The sequence below is a fragment of the Eptatretus burgeri genome, chromosome 7 (assembly GCF_056783735.1).
Source record: "Eptatretus burgeri isolate ZD-2024b chromosome 7, Ebu_testis_v1, whole genome shotgun sequence".
Classification (NCBI taxonomy): domain Eukaryota; kingdom Metazoa; phylum Chordata; class Myxini; order Myxiniformes; family Myxinidae; genus Eptatretus; species Eptatretus burgeri.
Window position 1 is genome coordinate 103,602,694 of NC_140967.1, and position 19,945 is coordinate 103,622,638.

General features: G+C 43.9%; 1 protein-coding gene across 3 annotated transcripts in view; it reads left to right on the forward strand.

The window, feature by feature from the left end:
- Positions 1–19,791, forward strand: part of TRPC4AP (transient receptor potential cation channel subfamily C member 4 associated protein) — a 46,357-nt gene extending 26,566 nt beyond the window's left edge. For all 3 annotated transcript variants that reach the window (XM_085890074.1, XM_085890075.1, XM_085890076.1), the window contains 11 exons: positions 6,653–6,786; positions 6,909–7,025; positions 7,408–7,466; positions 10,593–10,694; positions 10,806–10,889; positions 13,191–13,281; positions 13,790–13,930; positions 14,643–14,754; positions 14,889–15,001; positions 17,001–17,207; positions 18,869–19,791. In XM_085890074.1, coding sequence (XP_085746200.1) covers positions 6,653–6,786; positions 6,909–7,025; positions 7,408–7,466; positions 10,593–10,694; positions 10,806–10,889; positions 13,191–13,281; positions 13,790–13,930; positions 14,643–14,754; positions 14,889–15,001; positions 17,001–17,207; positions 18,869–19,072 — 1,364 coding nt within the window. In that variant the 3' untranslated portion in view covers positions 19,073–19,791. The remainder of the gene's footprint in view (positions 1–6,652; positions 6,787–6,908; positions 7,026–7,407; positions 7,467–10,592; positions 10,695–10,805; positions 10,890–13,190; positions 13,282–13,789; positions 13,931–14,642; positions 14,755–14,888; positions 15,002–17,000; positions 17,208–18,868) is intronic.
- The last annotated feature ends 154 nt before the right edge of the window (positions 19,792–19,945 follow it).

Below are 19,945 nucleotides of genomic sequence, written 5' to 3' on the forward strand. Positions count from 1 at the left end.
ACCGTCAGCCCTGCAGTTATTTCATCACTACGCCTCCTGTCATTCGATGTTGAACATTTACGCTTATTGTGCAGATTCCTGGATTAAAAACAGGTATGTTCGATGTCTGACGCCAAATGCATGGAAATTAAGGACTACAACATAAAATTGCTCAGATTTATCTGGGACCGAAATTGGACGGCCATCTAGTCTCGGTTCTAGCCTACGTGTGTAAGGGCTTTAGATGGGACGGTCGTCCTCAAAGTGGGGGCATTACGTAGTAATAGTACAAAGCAGAAAATAGAGATGCATTATGAAATTAGGAGCATTTTTGTGGTCCTTGAATTCCAATGATATTTTGTGCTCAGAATTTGCTTTATCAGACGACGTTGGTCTGCTGCTAACATGTTTCATTAATTTCTGCACAACAATGCCCAGACTGATGTTTTTCATCAATAACACGAAAGAACATATCGGTTGAACAATAATTGCTGAACATTATTATGGGTGTTACACTTCATTTGTGGTTGAAGTACACTATATGATTACATATAATTATCTTGTCAGGCCTCACGAGGGTTTCTGTTTTTTTCAGCTTTCGATCATGAGTAAAAGGAACACCGCCTTCAAAGTGTCCATGTTGGATGGGAGGACTCCAATCACGACCCTCTTCAAAACTGGGTGAAACCCCATGACAATCACTCCGTCCGCTGTCTACTTTGTCAGGAGATCGTGAGCATTGCTCAGAGGGGGAAGGACCAGCTTATCCGTCATTCCAAGACTGGTACACATATCAAGCGAAGACAAAACAATTTTGGTGATGATCGAAAATGGAAGTGACTAGTGGATACGCAGAGGAATATACAGACCTGTTTTGCTAGTGGTAGCGCGGGCGCTGATGATGGACGGGAAGACTGGCAAAAGCGGAGCTTAAATAACAATGTGACCTATGCGGAAACGACGTGGTGTGCCAATGTTTCAGTGAATAATTTGTCCTTTAGACTCTCAGATTCTATGATCGCTATGTTTCCTCGCATGTTTCCTGACTCGAAGATCGTGAAGGAGTTCCAATGCGCTTCAGACAAGACAGCGTACGTAGTTTCGGATGGAATGGGGCTGTATATCCATACTCTAATTGAAAATGAAATTAGGAACTTTACTACAGCATACAATATTCAGGTTGATGAGGCAACAACTGCTAAACATTGGAGACAGTTTGATGTGATCGTCCGTTACTGGCCAGCAAAGAGTGATCGTGTTCGTGGAGAACATCTGGAGTCGTTTGAGATGGGTCATGCAGATGCTACTAAACTCAAGGACAACATTGTTCGATCTCTCAGTGGTCTGTACCATGACGAGTTGTTGCAAATTTCCTCCAATGGACCGAATGTCATGAAATCTCTGCAGAAAACGGCTATGGAAGAGATCAATCCGAAAATGATCAATATTGGCACTTGCAACTTGCACAAAAGCCACAACGCCTTTTCTCGTGCATTCGAAAAATTCGGCTCTGAGATCGAATCTATAGGTATTGACGTATTCTATCTTTTCAAATACTCAGCTGCTAGGAGAGAAGACTACGAGGCTGTGCAGAAATCCAAGGGCATGAAAGGACATGTCTTTCTCTGCCATGTGTCTTCGCGATGGATGACATTGGAAGACGTCACAGAAAGACTGATGGAGCAACTTCCAGCTTTGATAGAGTATTTTCTCAGAACTCTTACTGACAAAGAGAGGGAGAAAGACAGAATCAAGAGCATCTGCGGTGTTTTGAGTAACAAGCTTCTCAAGTGTAAACTGCTATTCATGAAATCCGTCCTGTCCATATTCAACCGTTTCAATAAGTTGATACAGAGCAAGGGCCCGCTCATCCACATTTTCTCCGATGAAATGAACACACTGATCCTATCGTTGATGCGACGCGCCCTGACCGGATTAGCTATTGGTCGAAAGACTGGAAAGCAACCTGGAAGCATCGATCCAATGAATCGCGATGTCTGGCTTCCAAAAGTAGACATCGGCGAAGCGGCTTCACGGGAGATAAAAGCCATGAGAGAATCTAAGAGGATATCCGAGGGGAGTTATCTGCATTTCTTCAAGAGAGCCAAACTGTTTTATTCAGAGGCGATCAGTAAACTCCTCAAAACATTCCCAATGGACAACCAGCTCTTGCATAACCTACAAGTTCTTCATCATTTAGCTCGGCAGCCAGAATCAGCTAAGCAAACCATCAAGTACGTTGCCGTTGGCATCAAAATGTTCTTGAGAGATAAAATTGACGCAGTATCTGATGAGTGGTTGGAGTACTCGAGCGAGGACATACTGGAAGACTGGTACACTGATAATCCCCAGGTCAGCACTTCCGATGACGAAGATTCGGATGAGGACAACACCGACGCCAATGCGGGAAATGTCAATGGAAGAGTTGATGTGTACTGGTACAGAGTCCGCAATACGAAAAGACCTAGTGGTCAGTTGAAATACGCCAATCTGATGACATTGGTTCGGATAGCCCTCACATTGAATCATGGCAATGCCGATGTTGAGAGGGGGTTCAATAAGAACAAACTATTGCTCACATCTCATCGCACCCAGCTCACTATGCCTCGCATCAATAGACTGTAGACAGTAAGTTCGTATATGAAGAGATTTGATGACAAACCACAGATGCTGCCTTATTCGGAGGAACTGATATCAAACACTCGGAAAGCAAGGTCAGCGTATATGACGCAAATTTAACGGGAGAGACGGGCCACAAAACGACCAGCGGAAGCAATTGCTCCGAAAGACTCTCAGCAGGAGGTTCAAATTCTGGCCAAGAAAAGGAGGGCTGAAGCACTGTTGGCGGAGGGCATGACGATGCTCGACAATGCAGGGAAGGGAGAATCTGAACTTTGTCACCAAAGTTGCGGCTGCCAATGCTATCATCCAGAATGCCAAAAAATGCGAGATGATGCCAATAAAGAACTGAATAACCTGAAGAAAAAGAAATAGCACTTTCCTCCCTAGCTTTCCGATGAACTGGTTACCCCGGTGTTACAGAATGAGCGACGTTGTGGAATTACGAGAATGTTGAGTTGTTTGGAATGAAAAGAATGTTAAAAAGTGATCCTGGCTTGTCCAATCTGTGCGTCTAAAACCCCAAAATATATGTGACAAAACGATTTTTTTGTGACGTCACAAAATGTGACAGACTGGAAATTGCCCGTATGATCCCTAGGTGAGCTTGTTTGGTATAGAATGCAACCTGGTATAGCATGACCTATAATTCAATCACACCAGGTCTTTAACGACAGATATCACAAGCGAATGTGTCGTGATTTTTATTATCAAACGCTGGGTTGGATAATGATAACACTCGGATCACGTGTTCATTATCCACCCAACAGTTGTCCTCCACTTCTGGAAAAAAGATAAATGTCTTTCCAGACTGCCCGACCTTTCGCAGGAAAGACACCTCCATGCAACCAACCTTCATCTGCCACTTGGATTGCCTGAGCGGGGAAGAGCCTTTTGGATTTCTTGGTCGCAAGTTCTGCCAGGACAAACCCAACAGGATGTGCCTTTGTTTCAGCCGATTGCTTAGTCGGAACGGGAAATTGAGGATGAAGGCTGACATTGCCAAAATTTGCTGCGGTCAAATTCAACCACATATGGACTCGGTGGTCGGGCACAGTGTGTCATCTGAGTTCTCAAAAGAGATGTTACCCCATCCCATTGTCTGCCCCAGCTCAACATTATAATTTTTCAGTCAGTCGCCTCAATAAGGTGAATTTTGATCTCGGTGCAGTGCTTGGAAGCAAGACGGGCAAATAAACCAGCATCTGTTCCCGGATCACCAGAGATATTTGCTAACCAGATCTTCCTCTTTATATCGCCGCCGATCATGTCGACCGTTCCCTTTCCAATGTGATGTGGCAAAAAAAATCACCTTCAATGCGTACGTTTTAAAATTTATAGAGCGTATTAATGGCAAGGACAGATTACTACAAGAAAATTGAACAAATAGTTCACCTGAAGCTCGACGCAAGTGGATTATTCAACCTTGAAGGGTAGTTTGATGATCAGCGTCACTTTGAGAAACAAGAAATGCTGGAATTTTGATGAATTCTGGGGCTTGATAAATCGGTCACTCCGTAACGTTACGGAGTGACTTCAATTTTATTTGAACTTATGCCATTACACCAACTGCTATCAACTATTTGCCTTCACATAATTAAGTGGTAACTAACTAGTGGCTATTTTTGACATAACTTGTATATCCAAAGTATTGATTACAGCCTGCGACCTGCAAGACCATGTGACAAGCAAACGGGGAATGTCATCGGCAAAGATATTGTTGCAGGCGGGGGGTCGGTGGCGAGAACGACCACAAGGTGGGGAAAGCTTGCGTCGTCTCCCACCAAACTCCCCAGAATTGTAGGCCGTCGCTTGGATAACTCCGCGAGCCGGCGGGTTGTTTAACCGACCATGGAACGCCAATATCTCGACCGCGTGGCATAGGGTTATTTTGTCTAGATCCAATGTACCTAAGTAACCACGCGGTCTTGGCTACCGGGGATGAACGTCTGGCCGAACCAGATTCACTCTACCCGTAGCAGTAAAATTACACCTACCGACTACCAGTCTGCCACCCACCTTTCCAGCTCGGATGCAGTCGAGCGGGCCTGCCCAGGACGTCCTGGCTGCAATTGTCCGATTATAGGGGATAAAACCCCACCTAAACTCAGATCCGAGCCATGCTGGACCAATGCAAGAAGGGACGGAAATGGACTGGGAACATTTCTGTGATGATTTATTTACAGTAAATGAAGACAGAAAGCAAGACTTAACGTGAATATGCAAGAAGTATTTGCAATGTTCCAAAAACACTTATTCAGTTCTACTTAAAAGATGGGCCCACACACAGACACACACAAATGAAAATAAACCCCGAGTTCTTTATTGGACCCTCGCAGCCGAGGAGAGAGACGAGCTGGGGGTCAGAGTCCAGCTGGGTACCTGACCTTCGGAGGAAGGGGGTGCTCCACGATGCGGCACCTGATAAAGGTCGTTGGTTTGGACCCCAATCGTACGTGTGGGACTCATTCGTGGCGGAGCTCGGGTGGTGAATATTGGGGTCCACGGAGGGGGGTCAGGGTCGCTCTTTCCTTTCCTTGTAGAGGGCCAGCAGAGACACGTTCGCCGCCTTCACGACCTTCTGCTCAACCCTCCGCTTCAAAAGAACTGCACGCTCAACAACAACCCCGTCAAAAACCTTCATAACAACCCCTTCGTAACAACCCATTTGTAACAACCCCAAAAACACCACCGCCTCAGAGAATGCTCGGGAATTTATGGACCTCCCTCAACAGGGCGGGGCTCGCTCGAACAGACCTCACTCCCTGCCCTGATTGGACAGGCTCCCATTGACTTGCCCTTCCTGGGCAGGGTTTCGGCCCCTGCCGGGACACCCCACCCACTCTTCCACACGGGTTCGTACTTGTCGAGCAACAGTATCAATGTTGCAAAGGTCGTCGTGAAAGAGTTACAACGTTTGTGGGAGCCGAGAAACCGGAACCGCGAGATCTTTCCTTGGCACGTCAGGGTGCGAGAAGGCAGCTGGTTGGTGGTGGATCGTGATGGGTCGAGGGGTCATGCAGATGGGATGGTTGTTAGATGGCTTGTTCGATGTAATAACCTAACTAAAAGAAATCGCAACGCACGCCTTTGATTTTCCCACGAGACAAAAGGAAGGGATCTGACTACACACATACTTAACGGCATAACTGACTTTTGGGACATCTGTATGTTGAATGCAAATGGTTTCCAGATCCGTAACCATATTGTTTTCTGCGGGTACCTACTAGTTATTAATCATCCACCAAATAATGTCTAATTGGGGGTTGGGGAGGGGCTCACTGTCGACCTCGTGCCTCAAGGTTTTTGCCGATTTAAACGATTCTAATTTGCTTGAAAGATCATTATTATGACCACGTTTAACCTCCTTCATAGTGGTGAGCACATTGGATTGACAACCGAGAGATTGTGGGTTCAAATCCAGGTGAAATCGGCGCAATTAAAGATTTGGATCCTAGGTTTCTGGAAGATTTGGATCTGAAGCTTCTGGGAAGCAAGCAAGTTGCAGGATAATGAACATGATCGCTGTTGTATCATTGGTAAAAAAATTCAGCAACAACATAACGACGTTTGGCAAGAGGGTAATTTGCCTGGTTTGTCTTACAACGTGAGCCATTCCACACTTTGTGGTTTACTCTTTAATGCCCTCAGGATTACTTGAGGTGACCTCTAAAATTCCGCTCAAGAAAGTGCTGCCCTTCACATCATCGAAGCACAATGAATTGGTGCTATACTGAGTATTCATTACCCTTTCTTTGTTTTTTTTTTATCGTTGGACAGTATTTGAAGTCTCATGTCGGAACTTGTACATGTTTCACATGTAAATAGATGTAGGACATCTCTATATGTCAGTGTACTTTTTCCAAGAATGTTGAGGATATTTGTAGACGCTGGACAGCAGTACATGTTGTTTGAGCCAGGGTTCCTGGAATTAAGAACCATCGATATAGATGACTATGTCAAACGTGCAAACCAAAGTCATTGGTCTGTTTATTTGCATATTGTAGGGTTTGTTTTTTGCTTTCCTGTGACATTGCTTTCTCTCTCGTGACAGACCTGGTGTTGCAGTTTGAGGGTCAGGTGCGTGACGCATTGCCGCAGTCCATGCGAACGATGCACGAAGTGATTTGCAAGGTGGAGGTTTTGTACGTGCTCATTGTGCTCCTCACTGGCAAGCGTCGGGACCAGGTGCTTCCACAAAAGCACGGTCATGCTGTGCAGCTGCAACTCTATGTTCACCTTGCGCATCGTGAATGCACGTTTCCGACACCCTTCCTTCATGGTTGTGTATCTTGTGTTGCATGTGACAGGTGCACAAGCTGCTTTCGCAATTCCAACTCATCCCGGGCCTTAACGACCTATTTGATGAGCTTATATGGAAGGAATCTGCACAACCGCACCCACTTCACAACTGTGATTGTAACCCGGTGAGCTCTATGCCTCCCGTCTTTGTTTTTAAAGATGGCCGCCCTCCATCCATCCTGTATCTATCCATTGTCTTGTCAATTCCCACTTAATTTTCCCTTTGGTCCACTTGACTGCATTTACTCCGTATGCTTCCTATCTGTTTGCGTTCACCCTACCTGCTTGTCCTCTTCTGCCTAGTTGTGTTTTACCTCCCTCTGTACCTTGTCTTTTTTCTGTCTGCACCTTTTGTCCACCCTCTGCTGACTTTCTCTCTGCCGTATTGTTCGTGACTTTGCCCTTAACCTTCTGTTAGCTCTTACCTCTATACATGTCACTTGCTGCGTTGTTTTTATAGCTGAAGGATGATATGTACATCACATTTTTGTAATGTGTGTTCACCAGGAGGTGGCGCTAAAAATCCAGTTTCTACGTCTTCTGCACAGTTTCAGTGACCATCACGAGTAAGGACGGGCAACCGGGGTCGCGGTTCCGGGCGAGCCGGTGGCCGATTTTGGGGAAGTCGGGCTGTGGATAGAATATGTGATATGGAATAGATGATGATGTCACATCATCCTTAGTGGTGTATTGTGCACTAATGTACACCACAAAGTTTTGCTTGTGTCATTGGATAGCTTTTCATTTGAGTGTATCCTCTTGTATAATAATCTCAGTTTATAAACGTAATTGCTTTTCAGGAGCAACTCTCGCTTTCCCTTCTGTTCACTTGTGAAGCACTCAAATTCTACATAGGGGATAGTAAGTGGTAGACCATTGCATCAAAAACATACCGTCTGTCTGATAGAACATTAGGCTGTCTGCCAGCCTTGATTGCTGTGGAACCTTTCCAACACCTCCAGCTCCAGTCCCCGGTGCATTCCGCAAAGAGGAGTCAATCGTTGCCGCCACCCTGAACAATTTTTTAATTCCTTCATTCACAAGCACTTCCACGCAAGATAATCCAAGGCCTAGTTGGGCTTCCGACACCCTCTCACCCATTTTTGACCACAGTTCCATGGCAGACTGTGAAATGACTGGAATAAATACCAACTGCATGTTTCTTACATTCGTTAGAATGTTAAATCGACGTGTCGTTGCATCGTTGCATCGTGTTACAAAACAGTAAATTTTGTTGCTTCAATTTTAATCATTGATTGTGTAAGGATTGTTTGAATGACATTTACAGTTCATTATTCCTACTAAGGTATTATTAATATACTTTTCAGTTAGGCTTGTCGTCTTTCTTGTTGGTTAATAAATGATACCAGTCATCGGTAGATCAGTGTAGGCCTACCTTAAAATTCACTTTAGGCGTTGACGTCCCTATATATATATATATATATATATATATATATATATATATATATATATATATATATATATATATATATATATATATATATATATATATATATATATATATATATATATATATATATATATATATATATATACATACTTACATACATACATACATACATACATACATACATACATACATACATACATACATACATACATACATACATACATACATACATACATACATACACATATATATATATATATATATATATATATACATATATATATACATATATATATATATATACATATATATATATATATATATTATTGGCATTATTCCCCCCGCCCTAATTTTTCTGAGTATTTTTTTTTTCTTTTTTCGGTAAGAATAATTCCGCGAGATTTTCTCGTTTGGGAGTTTATTCTTACTGCCACTTGGAACTCAGCATGGAGACAAGCAGGTCCACAGCACAGTGGGAAATCCCCATCTTTAAACTGACAGGATTCCAATGATGGGTTCGACAAATAGCAAGAAGTCAACAAAAGAAGAGAAAAGTTTTCACGAGTCTGGAAACGTGGGCCAAGTTCAAAATTTAATGATCCTTTTTCGAACAAAATATAAAATCGTGTGTTTTATTTAATTTAATTTTATTCTGCAAAAACAGTCAGTGGTGGCAGGTGGACATAAACTACCAGCCACTGTTTTTGTTATAGGGAACACTGAATCTCCTCTGTCTTGTTTTTCGACACCTTTAATGTACACATAATCGAGTCTCGTAGGACGAGGTGACAGGCCACAGGCAGCGGTGTCATATACCACAGATAGCGAGCTTGGCAAGCATTAAGATGTCAGAATTTGTGAGTAAAGGTGTAAATTAGAATGACACTCGGTAGAGAACGTACCTCCACCAAGCTGAACATTTTACGTTTTTTTTCAAGTTTCGTCCTAATCCGTCCATAACATTTTTGAGATGTCCTGCTCATGGACAAACAGATAGAGATGAAAACAACCCCCATCCACTCTTAGTGACAGAGGTAACGAAACATATTTTGACTTTTTTGCAACTTTTCTGCAATAATATCGTCACGTCTGAGGCTCACTAACGTGTTTTCCTCGGTGTCGAATGATTTATGAATGCCTCTGCAGATTTGCGAAACAGTCTCTTGCTGCGTTCAGTTATTTTAACTTACGGTTACCGTTTACCGAGGATCATTCAATAAAAACCGAACCAGGCGGCGGAACATGCACAAGAGGCAGTGGACAAGAAGATGTCTTATAACTATAATGGTGTTCATTGAAAAAAGTACAGGGAAAAAGGTGGATGATACTGGATTTTAAACGGTGCGAACCACGTGATCAACGGACACAGATAGGAATGAGGGGGCACGCAAAACTGGGTTTAAGGAATAATAAATGTACTCTGCTAAGGCGCCAACAATACCGATTCACATGAAGAACAATGGGGCAAGCAAAGGTCTTGGATGGCACAAAGCCACTGGTATATGGAGGTCACTGACGCACAGGCAGTGCTGCCCGGGACGGGCAGTGTTGCAAGAACAATCCGGTTGAAGACAGAAGAAGATGATGTGTGGATGAAGACTGCAGAAGAAGATACGGTGGAAGATCAGGAGATAAAAAGATGGGGGCCAAACAGGTATGCCGAGAGATGATTAGTGGCTTAAAATTGAGCTCCAACCTCCAGCCCCAATGCCCGTGACTCTGTCCCGACCTCCTTCCTCCACCCCTGGTCCTCTGCCCCCCCCCTCCTTACTCTGGGACCACCTTTTCATGCCGCGGGCTCCGTCATTGGTTTCCCGATCATTGTGGGAAATCCATACTCCAGGCTCCATTGGGGCCCCCCTGCTCACGGGGCAGCCCCAATATCACAGCCTATTTCGCTGCCATGGCTCACACACATTGGCCAGCCACATCGTGATTGTCCTACCGAGTCGCTTCAATGTGCCTTAAAACTTCCAATTTCTCGTCTGCCCTTGCTTTGCATAAGGTCAGATATCTTACAACCTTACTTTGTCTACCCTGTCGATAAATTACACGCGCTGCCTCCTCAGCATCACGTTTACAAGACGATTCACTCTGACAGATCCCTGTTACATGGCAATCTAACCGACTCAAAACACCTTAACCGACCGTGTTACAATTACCACAGTCTAGTTATGGATACCCTCCCACCTCCTTCAATGTAACAATATTATTTGAGGCAGTCAGCTGTTTTTACGTATTCCAGGCTCTCACATGATCACATCCCGTGCTTGTGTGTCAGGAACAAGTACTTGCTGTTAAACAAGGAGGAACTTTCTGAGCTCAGCACGATCGCTACTAGTGCTAACATCCCTGAATCCAAGGCTCTACAAGACATTGACAGGTAAAGCATTTACTTTTGGTGACTCAATATCATGATTTGGGCGTTTTATCATTTACTTGTCACCAGCCTGTGCTGCACGCTGGAGTTCGAGTTGTGATGTCTATTTTTCAGGCTGCTTGTTTGTCGAGGGGAGAAAGGACTCCTTAAAAAACTGATTGAGGTGATGAAGAACGAGTCACCGAGTTCTGCTTTCAGGTGAGCTCAGAGTTTGAGTGTACATATCATGTCTACAATATCAGCAGACTATGCCTCTGATTCTTAAGAAGGTGAACATTTTGTGTTTGCACTATTGCTTCATAGTTGTAAGTGAGCAAATGGTAGAAGTTAAGAAATTGAGATTTTGGGATAGTTGTTGAATAACCGTATTGACGAGATTGTAAGAATTTAAAAAGGCAGAGGGTTCCACAGTTGGGGAGAGTATCCAAAGAACTCCCACTCACCAACAATCTTCATGCGAGTGCAAAGAAGTGCCAGGAGATTCCCCCGTTGTTGGACCGTATTGTTCTTGCAGGGGTTGAAGGTATGATGATATGTGCAGGAACCAATTTTTTTTCACACAGTAGGATATCAGCGATAGCTTTGAGTCAATACGTTGGTGTATTGGGAGCCAGGGAAGTTTTGTTTTTTTAGCCTCCGCTGATGAATTCGCTGGAGGCATAATGTTTTTGGGTTGTACGTCCATCCGTCCGTGCTAATTTTCTCTCTTTTTCTCTGCAACCGCTTATCCGAACGACGCATAATTTTCACCATCGGTGAGACGATTCATGTGGAATGTTTTGACCATAATTATGACGTCATAGGTCACATGGTGTGACAGCCATGTTGGAAAAAAGGAAAAGCTTTGGACCACTATCTCCGAAACTGCTCCATGGAAAAAATTGAAACTTGGCACATGTCAAGTACTCCCCATGAGAAGTGTGATTTTAATTATTTTTTTTGATGTCATAGGTGGCTTCGTTACGACGTCATAATTGCATACGTCGAACGCTTTATCCGATCGGTATGAAATTTTTTTGAGGGTTATCTCGGGCTAAATTGTATGGGGGGAAAAAAATTGATGACGTCGGTCACGTGGTTCAGCATCAGTTTTTTTTTAATTATTATTATATTTTTTTAACATTAAAGCATTCAATAATATGGCGGAGGCATATCTGTCGACGTCGAAGAGTGCCATTCTAGTGTTTTTGAATTTTTTTTTGAGATTTGGAGTGATTAAATCAAATTTAAGGGCTTTAACTCCAAACCTGGTTGTCATATTCTGAAAGAGTTGCAAGGGCTTGAGAGGAGAGGCAGGTATGCCTGCCAACAGTGAATTTCATTAACCTAAACATCACATGCATTGTGCAAATTAATGTAAAGATATAGATTTCCAGATTTTGCCTTGTACGTGGAATGCAGGGAAGATTTGGGGTTGTAGTCCACATCTAAATTTTACACTGTGGAGACAGGCATCAGCAAGTGATTCTGTAGATGTCTGTGGTTGAAGCTTATTAAGGATGGATAAGCGGCCAGGGACCAGCGTGTCAGTCCTGGGAGTTTGAGAGTGTTCTTGGACATCCCGTTTTTGATTTCTGACAGACAAGACTTGGAAGTTTTGGAAGTGAGCAAGTACTTCATTAGTTTAAATGGACAGTAGTTCTGGATATCATCAGTGTGCCAATGAAAGCTGATATTGAAATTCCATGAAATTGTACCAAGTGGATGTGGAGCAAGAACGGATCAATAAGAGATCCTTGTGGAGCACTGACGGGTATATGAAGTGGGTGCATGAACAATTAGTAGCTGGCATGGTTTGCAGTGGATATACAATCTGTAATATAAGATTTAAAGAATTTAAGAACAGGACCGATGATTGTCAAGTGCAGTCGTCTGTGTCAAAAGCAACTTCTAGGGCCAGAAGCATTAGGAGTCCAACGATACTTGGTCGCTCGTGACCTTCAGATCGGCAGTCTCAGTGCTATGTAAGTCAGACTGGAAGGGTTCTGAAAGGGAATTCAGGTGAATGTACTCCAGCAGCTAATCGGCAATAGCACGTTCTCAAATCTTGGAAATTAACGGTAAAAGAGAAACAGGTCAAAGTTGGAAGATTGTTTGTGTCCAGTGGGGGTTTCTTTAATGAAGGAATTTTATTGCTTGTGTAAATGAGGATGGAATGTAGGTACGTGATGGGGGAAGTGAGGAATAGTGAGAACTTCGTGAGGGTGGATTTCGGGAAGATAGGTAAGAAGAGAAGTGGTGGAGGAAATTGAGGAGGTGGGGTTGAAGGTGAGTACGGTTGAGTCATGTCGGGGGAGGGGGGGGCGGCGGGAAATAAGGCTGCACATTCTCCACCAGTACTTTCCCCTCCTCCCTCTCTCATCTTGCTCCCCCTCTACCCATTGTGCCCTCCATAAGTTTTTTATTTTCCAGCGGAAGTGTTTCCGGATCGGTAAAAGCTTCAGGTTTGTCACGCACCCAGTTTACACTTCACGGCACTGTGCTGGTTCACCCTGACAGGTTTTGGTTGGCTCGAGCTGTGGAGAGTTTCCTCAGGGGGGCAACCTCTTTTGTGGACCAGATGTTTCTGCTGAATTTGGGATTGCTGGAGGTACGCACGATGTACATTTAACTGCCATTTTGGTGGCTTTCAGGCGGTGCAATTTTACCATTCTTCAGTTTGTCCTTGATGCACACTGCTGCTTCTCGGTGTATTGTTGAGGTCTGTTCGGTCGTTGTGCAAAACATGGACATCGACACTGTGAGTGGAAAGGCAGTTCATGTGATGTAAAACGATCAACACTTAATCATAACTGTGGGGAGAGCACGTTGTGACGTCGTCGGTATGAGCATTTAAGTTGTATTTTGTATCCAGGTATCGTGTGAGTGTGTAGATTGAAAGATGTGCCACTGGTTCGAGAGTTAAACACCTGTACAGGTATTTTGTTGTTTTATGCTCTCACTTGGAGTCTGTGTTTGATCATAAAGACTAAAGGGTCAAAGTGGACGAGTGTTTGATTCGGTAGCTTGTTTAAAAACATCGACACACTCATCTATTGCGCCACGTTTTGTTAAATAGTTTCTCTGTACTTCCTCTCCCTTTTCTTGTGTACACTCAGCACATCGTCTCTTGCATCATAGACAACGAATCCTGCACAAGGGACATCCTGCAGAGCAATTTCGACCTGCTCGGCGAGCTCATGAAGTTCAACGTGAAAGCCTTCCGGAAGTTCTACAAGTGCGTAGCGACGGAAGAGAGGGTGAGGCGTGCGCTCACGGTGAATCTGCTATTTGTACCGTTGCACCAATTGCATTGGACCATTTAGATCATAACCGTGTACCGTGCTCCTTTCTTATTGGAAGAGAACGTTTGCACACAGCCATTTATCAGAACGTCAGATCCGAAACCCATATCTTTTCTATCCCTGTTAACCCGCTCCCCCTACCCCCACTCCCGTTCACCCCCAAGCCCACCTCCCTCCAAGTTTCCAGTTTTTCCTTCTTGAGAGTTTGCTTCTGTTTCATTTTCTCCACCTCGTGCATCCTCCCTGACCCATCATTTCTCCCCACTTCCCTCATTTGTCCACGTCTCCCTCTATTTTGTCCTTCAACCCTGCTGTTGTTTCTCTCTCTCTCACACTCTCTCTCACACCTGCTGCTCCTTTTGTTCTGTTGCATCCCAATCTGTTCAGTTTTCTAACTCTTTCACGAGCGTTAAATTTGTAGCCAAAGAAGAATAATAATAAACCCACGGAGTGATGCATTGCTTTTAGTAATCCGTGACGTTGATCTTCTGAATTCTTACTCACTTGCGTCATTCGTATTGTTTTGGTTGGTTGATTGCTGGTGTATTTGTTTGTACCCGTTGATCAAAGGAACGGTTGAGAGTTTGAATCGCCATCCTCGTCTGCATGGCAGTGTATTATAAACATGGCTACGCATACGAACTGTACTTTTCACTCGTGTTTGCAGTTTGGCATGTTCATGCAACAGGTGAACAGTTCCTTGGTGGATTCCAACATGTTCATCCGCTGCGTGGCACTCTCCCTCGAACGCTTCCTGGGCAAGTTGGACAATTTTGAAGGTGAGATACAGAACTTCGGTTTTGAAGCTAAAGGATTTTGGATTGCGACTTCCCAACGACGTAGTTGAATATCGATGCAAATTGGGCGATTTCTGTAGTTTGTCCCCATCATCGGATGTGCCGCTTGCGTGCAGTGTTCGATGTGATGACCTCCTGCCGACTGCTCACGTTCATGGCGAGCATCGATAACCAACTGTCCTTCCTCACCAGGCTCATTGGAATTGTCCGAGTGGAGATCCTCACACAGGTTAGCTCTCCCGGAGGAGACTCTCGATCGCTCGTCTCCGTCGCCATCGGGGTAACCGTAATACGTCGGTGTGTCAGTTGCAGACTTGAACTTTTTTCCCTTTGAAATTTTTTTCTTAAAATATTAAATTAAAAACCAAAACAATTCCCTGACAATTAAATATAAAATAAACCTCTTCAGAAAGCGGTCAAAGTTGGTGGTACCTATTCTTCTTCTAAGGTAACACTTTTACGACGCCTCTTAGCCATTCGACTTAGGTGTGGCTTTTAAAACGACGTAAGTGCGAGTTGAGGCGACGCAAATCGAGAAGTGTTTTTAATAACGTGATGACCTAAAAAGGGGAGACTTAAATGTCGGTATTGCTGCACAATGTAGGTCCTCGTTGTGCTTCTTCCGGTAAGCGGAACTGTTGCTATCGAATAACACGGTAACCTTTACCGGAGCCATTCAGAGGAAAAGAAACCATGTTGAGGGAACATACCGACGGTGTCCTTGTGCAAATGTTCAATCCGATTTCCCTGGCAATTGAACTGAGATTATACAGCTGTGAGATGATCGAGTAAACGCAGAGCCGTCATGACCTTCCCAGGCACGGATGTCCGTCGGTGGCTTTGAAAGTCTCCAACGTGTCGAAGAAGAGACTGTTCACATGTTTGGTTTGACAATGCATTTTAAATCTCTCAATATCTGCACGCACTGTTGAACATTGAACTTTGATACCTTTGTGTATTGAGGCAGAATATGAACCAATAGCAGCTTTGGCGGTCGCTGTTCCACTGCGAGACATTCCTGTCGATGCCTCTGCTGACGACGTCGCCGGAGGCATTGTTTTCGGGTTTTCCATTTGTCCGTGCTCGTTTTCTCTGCGACCACTTATCCGATTGACACGGAATTTTCACCATCGGTGCGACTACTCGTGTAGAATGTTTTCATGATAATTATGATGTCACAGGTCACGTGGTGTGGCAGCGATGTTGGGGGGAAAAAAGGAAAAACTTTGGAACTTTGTATCTCTGAAACTGCTCCACGGGGGGAAAAATTGAAACTTGGCACATGTCATGTACTCCGCATAGGAAAGAAGTGCAATTTTTTTTGATGTTGGTGATGGAGCGGTGATGCACGATACACATTTTCGTGGAGAATTTGTATCCCCATCCCCGTCCCCGCCTCCTCCCCCCAAGACCACCGGAAAAGATTAAAACACCTCCATACATTCATTGGGGTCATGCTGATCTTATGTAGCAAGTCTGGATGTAATCAGCTCAGAACTGTAGGAGGAGTAGCGCGACAAACACACCGGTCTATGAATTATAGTGAAGACTCCTAGGATATTTTGATGACAGAGCAGCCCCACACGTAAAACTACGAGAACGATTCAAGAGCATTCTCTTGAGTCATTAAAAACAACAAAAGAGTGAAATGGTTGTGCTTGTGCAGAAGTTTATTTAAAAAAAAAAAAAAAAAAAAAAACCATATGTGTGCAATTGCGTCAACTTAGTCAAAAATTACACTCTCGGTTCACAATCTGTATTCCTGTGAACAGGTAACAAAGCATGAGGAATAAGGATGGAAAGGGAGTGGGGAGGAAGGAAGATGTGATAGAAGGAAGATTGAAATAAATATTAAAAGCATAATGACAAAAGAAAGGAAGAATTAACTTTTTACTTTTAAAGCTTTCACAGAAAAGTGTAAACCAGGCTGGTCGTGATGTGGCAAGTATGTGCGTTTGTGAGCTTGCTTGTTTTGATGCACTGTTTTTAAAAGCAGGTACAAGTGCAGAATGTCATGAGCCAAATGGTCAGTGAACATCAGGACTAGTCACTCCTGATTGTGATCACCTTTTCCAAACGAAAACAAGAAACCTTGATTGAAAGTTGAGCCATTATATGCACTGCGGTCCGATTGGTTCCACCGGTTGTGACCGGTACGACAAAGTGATTTTCTTTCCCCCACCCCCGTTTTAACGGCATTTACAATTGTTGTTACGTGCGGTGAACAGGAGAACGTGAGTTGTCTCAACACCAGCCTCGTGTTCCTCATGCTGGCGTCGCGTAAAGGTGAGCTTCCAGTATACCTGAACGCCCTGCGAGAAAAGGAATATGCACAGAACAAGCCAGGATATATTCTTGGGAATTTCCACAGCTTACTGCGATTTTGGCAATCTCACTACCTCAGCAAGGACAAGGACAGCACGTCGTTAGAGAACGTAAGGCCTTGCAGAATCTCTCGACTTGCCTTTTTCTTTTCACATCAACACAACCTTTGCGTATAAATGCTTGGCCAACCTAATCTGTGTGCTCAGATGTCTTTGTTGCCTTTTTATTTATTTATATATTGTTACTGGCACGTCACTAGGTCACGGATGGCCTTTCTCAGACTCCGTCCCGACCTTTGACCCCGAAGCCCAAGAGCTACGGATACCTCTCTGACCCAACGAGATGCTGAACAACCACGGACGCCGTCTGAGATTGCTAAGTCTGGCAGGGTCCCCGTTTCAAGACTTGCGTTACCTTTGCGTTGATTTAGCCCCACACAGATGGGGAACCGCACAAACTGAAGTGCTGCAGAGACTTTTGTCCTTCCGGCAGGTTCGCCCATCTCGGCCAAAGAACTTTGTAGTTCTGTCAGAGTGCTCATTGGGTTCTTGGTCTGCTTCTTGCCCGGTTGCTCATTTTGGTGGGACGGCCAGCTCTAGGAAGAGTCTAGGTAGTTCTAGATTCTTTCCATTTCCTAATGATGGAGGTCATTGTGATCTTGGGAACTTTTTATACCCTTCCCCAGATCTATACCTCCTCACTATTCTATCTCTTCCATGAAATCCAAGGAACTGTCCGTAGAACTCAGAGTTTCTGACTTTGTATGGAAAGGTGTGTTTCTTTGGAAATCATGTCCAATCAATTGCATTGGCCACAGGTAAGCTCAAATCAAGTTGAAGAGACGTCTCAAGGATGATCAAAGGAAATTGGATCCACCCGAGTTCAATTTAGCGTTATCGCAAAGGGGTTGAATACTTATTGACGCATGTCATTGGAGCTTCTAATTTTTCAGTAATTTGTAACAACATGTTTTCATTTTATCATTACAGGGTATTTTGTGTAGATCAGTGACAATTTTTTTGAAAATCTAATCCATCTTAAATTGAGGCTGTAACAACAAAATGTGCCAAAGTTCGATGAGGACTGTGAATACTTCCTGAAGGCGCACTGACTGTATAACGTTCAATCCTTTTTCTGACTCGGAGGGAATATAGTAACTTTTAAAACGGCACGAAGGGTGAGAGGGATTACATTGTGGGGTGGCGGGAGCGAGGAGGGGCTGGGATTGAAGTGTCGTTGCCCTCTTTCAAAACCAACCCCCAGACCTAATTACGTCCTGGCACGTTCACCACAAGGAATTGTGGGTTATGGTTGGGGTCATTTTATTTCAATCCGACAGACGTTGGAGTCATTTCAGCGGACAAGGATATCGATGGTGGTGTTTTGGTGTCTGATTATCACACACAACCAGACAGATTATATCTGCGAAGATTCTTGTGAACGAAAACGACAGAAATATGCACGATTCGACTTCCTCACTTCCTGAACTCGCACGTCGTCGCTGTTAAAGTCTGTTTGCAAGTTTTTGGCGCACCGCTATCGAAAGTATCATTATGTGATGATAACAGGTGATTTGTATCCCTGTAGAAGTATAAAGTTTAGAGAATATAGGTTGTTATATATTTTTTAGCCAGGAATTTAAGTCAGTATTGCAGTTTTAGCTTTTACATAAACACTGCATGACGTCATTGAGGGGGTTTAAGCCCAGTGATTACCTTGCTTTTGACCTGTCCTATCAATTCCCCCCCCCCCACTAACTTCCTCCCCACAGAGTTCCTCCATTTGCTTTGAGCACTGGAAAGAAACCGTCGAGTTGCTCCTCTCGCCGGATCGACAGGCCTCTCATTCCCTTTTCGGGTACATCGATGAAGCATACATTGAGATGGAGGACACAGACTTGCCCTTTCACCTGACCCATGATCCGACGCACGCTGCCGACGACACAAATGCTGTTTGCGGAGAAAAGCTATTTTGAAATGAAGTAATATAGCTTTTGTATCGGAATCGTTGAGATACGAGTGCCTGATATAAGAGAGACTGCGGTAGGCTTTGGGGATGTTTTGATCTATAACTCTGGTATATATATATATATATCATCTGGGGTGCCATATCATAATTTTCCATGGCGATCATATCAATCAAGCGGATTCTTGATACCGGAAAGGTTGGACATGTCACTTTAATTCACAATGCAATACGTGAGGGCTTGCAGTCAACGGGGGACGTGCGACCGTGCCGACGTGTCCGCGGACATGTAGGATACCTGTCCGTGTGCAAGGTGTTGTGTTCTCGATTCTTCGTTCACCCGACAGACGAGTATGTACAAAGAGAAGAATGATTGTGCGATGCACACGTGCGCTTTGTACCCGTCCTTTTATTTTTGGATCAGCATTTTGATCGCCTTACGGAAAAGTCCAAATAACGTGGACGTCTGGTGGAATGCTCTTGGACACGTCACACGTTATCATTTGAGGTTTTGAACTTTCGACGATGTACATTTTGAGCTTTTTGAAGTGAACTGTACATTACAGTGAACTTTCTTTGTTTTCTTGGAAGGATTACGATTGGAATTTAATAATAATAGTAAAATGTTTCAGTTTCTTCAACTTTCCTGCTCCACCCTCCATAATATCAACACAGCAAGATTCTGCTTCAAAGTTGAACTGACCTTGTATTAATAAACAGTTAAATTAATTGAGTATTTCTTTCCTTTTATTTTTGTCGGAAGAGCAGTCTGACGGGTAGGAACTGATGCTGCAAAAGTGGGGCAACAACTGGACACCAAGCAAGGAAAAGGGGGAGGAAACGAAGTAACCAGCCAATAAGGGGGGGAGATCATGGGTAGGAT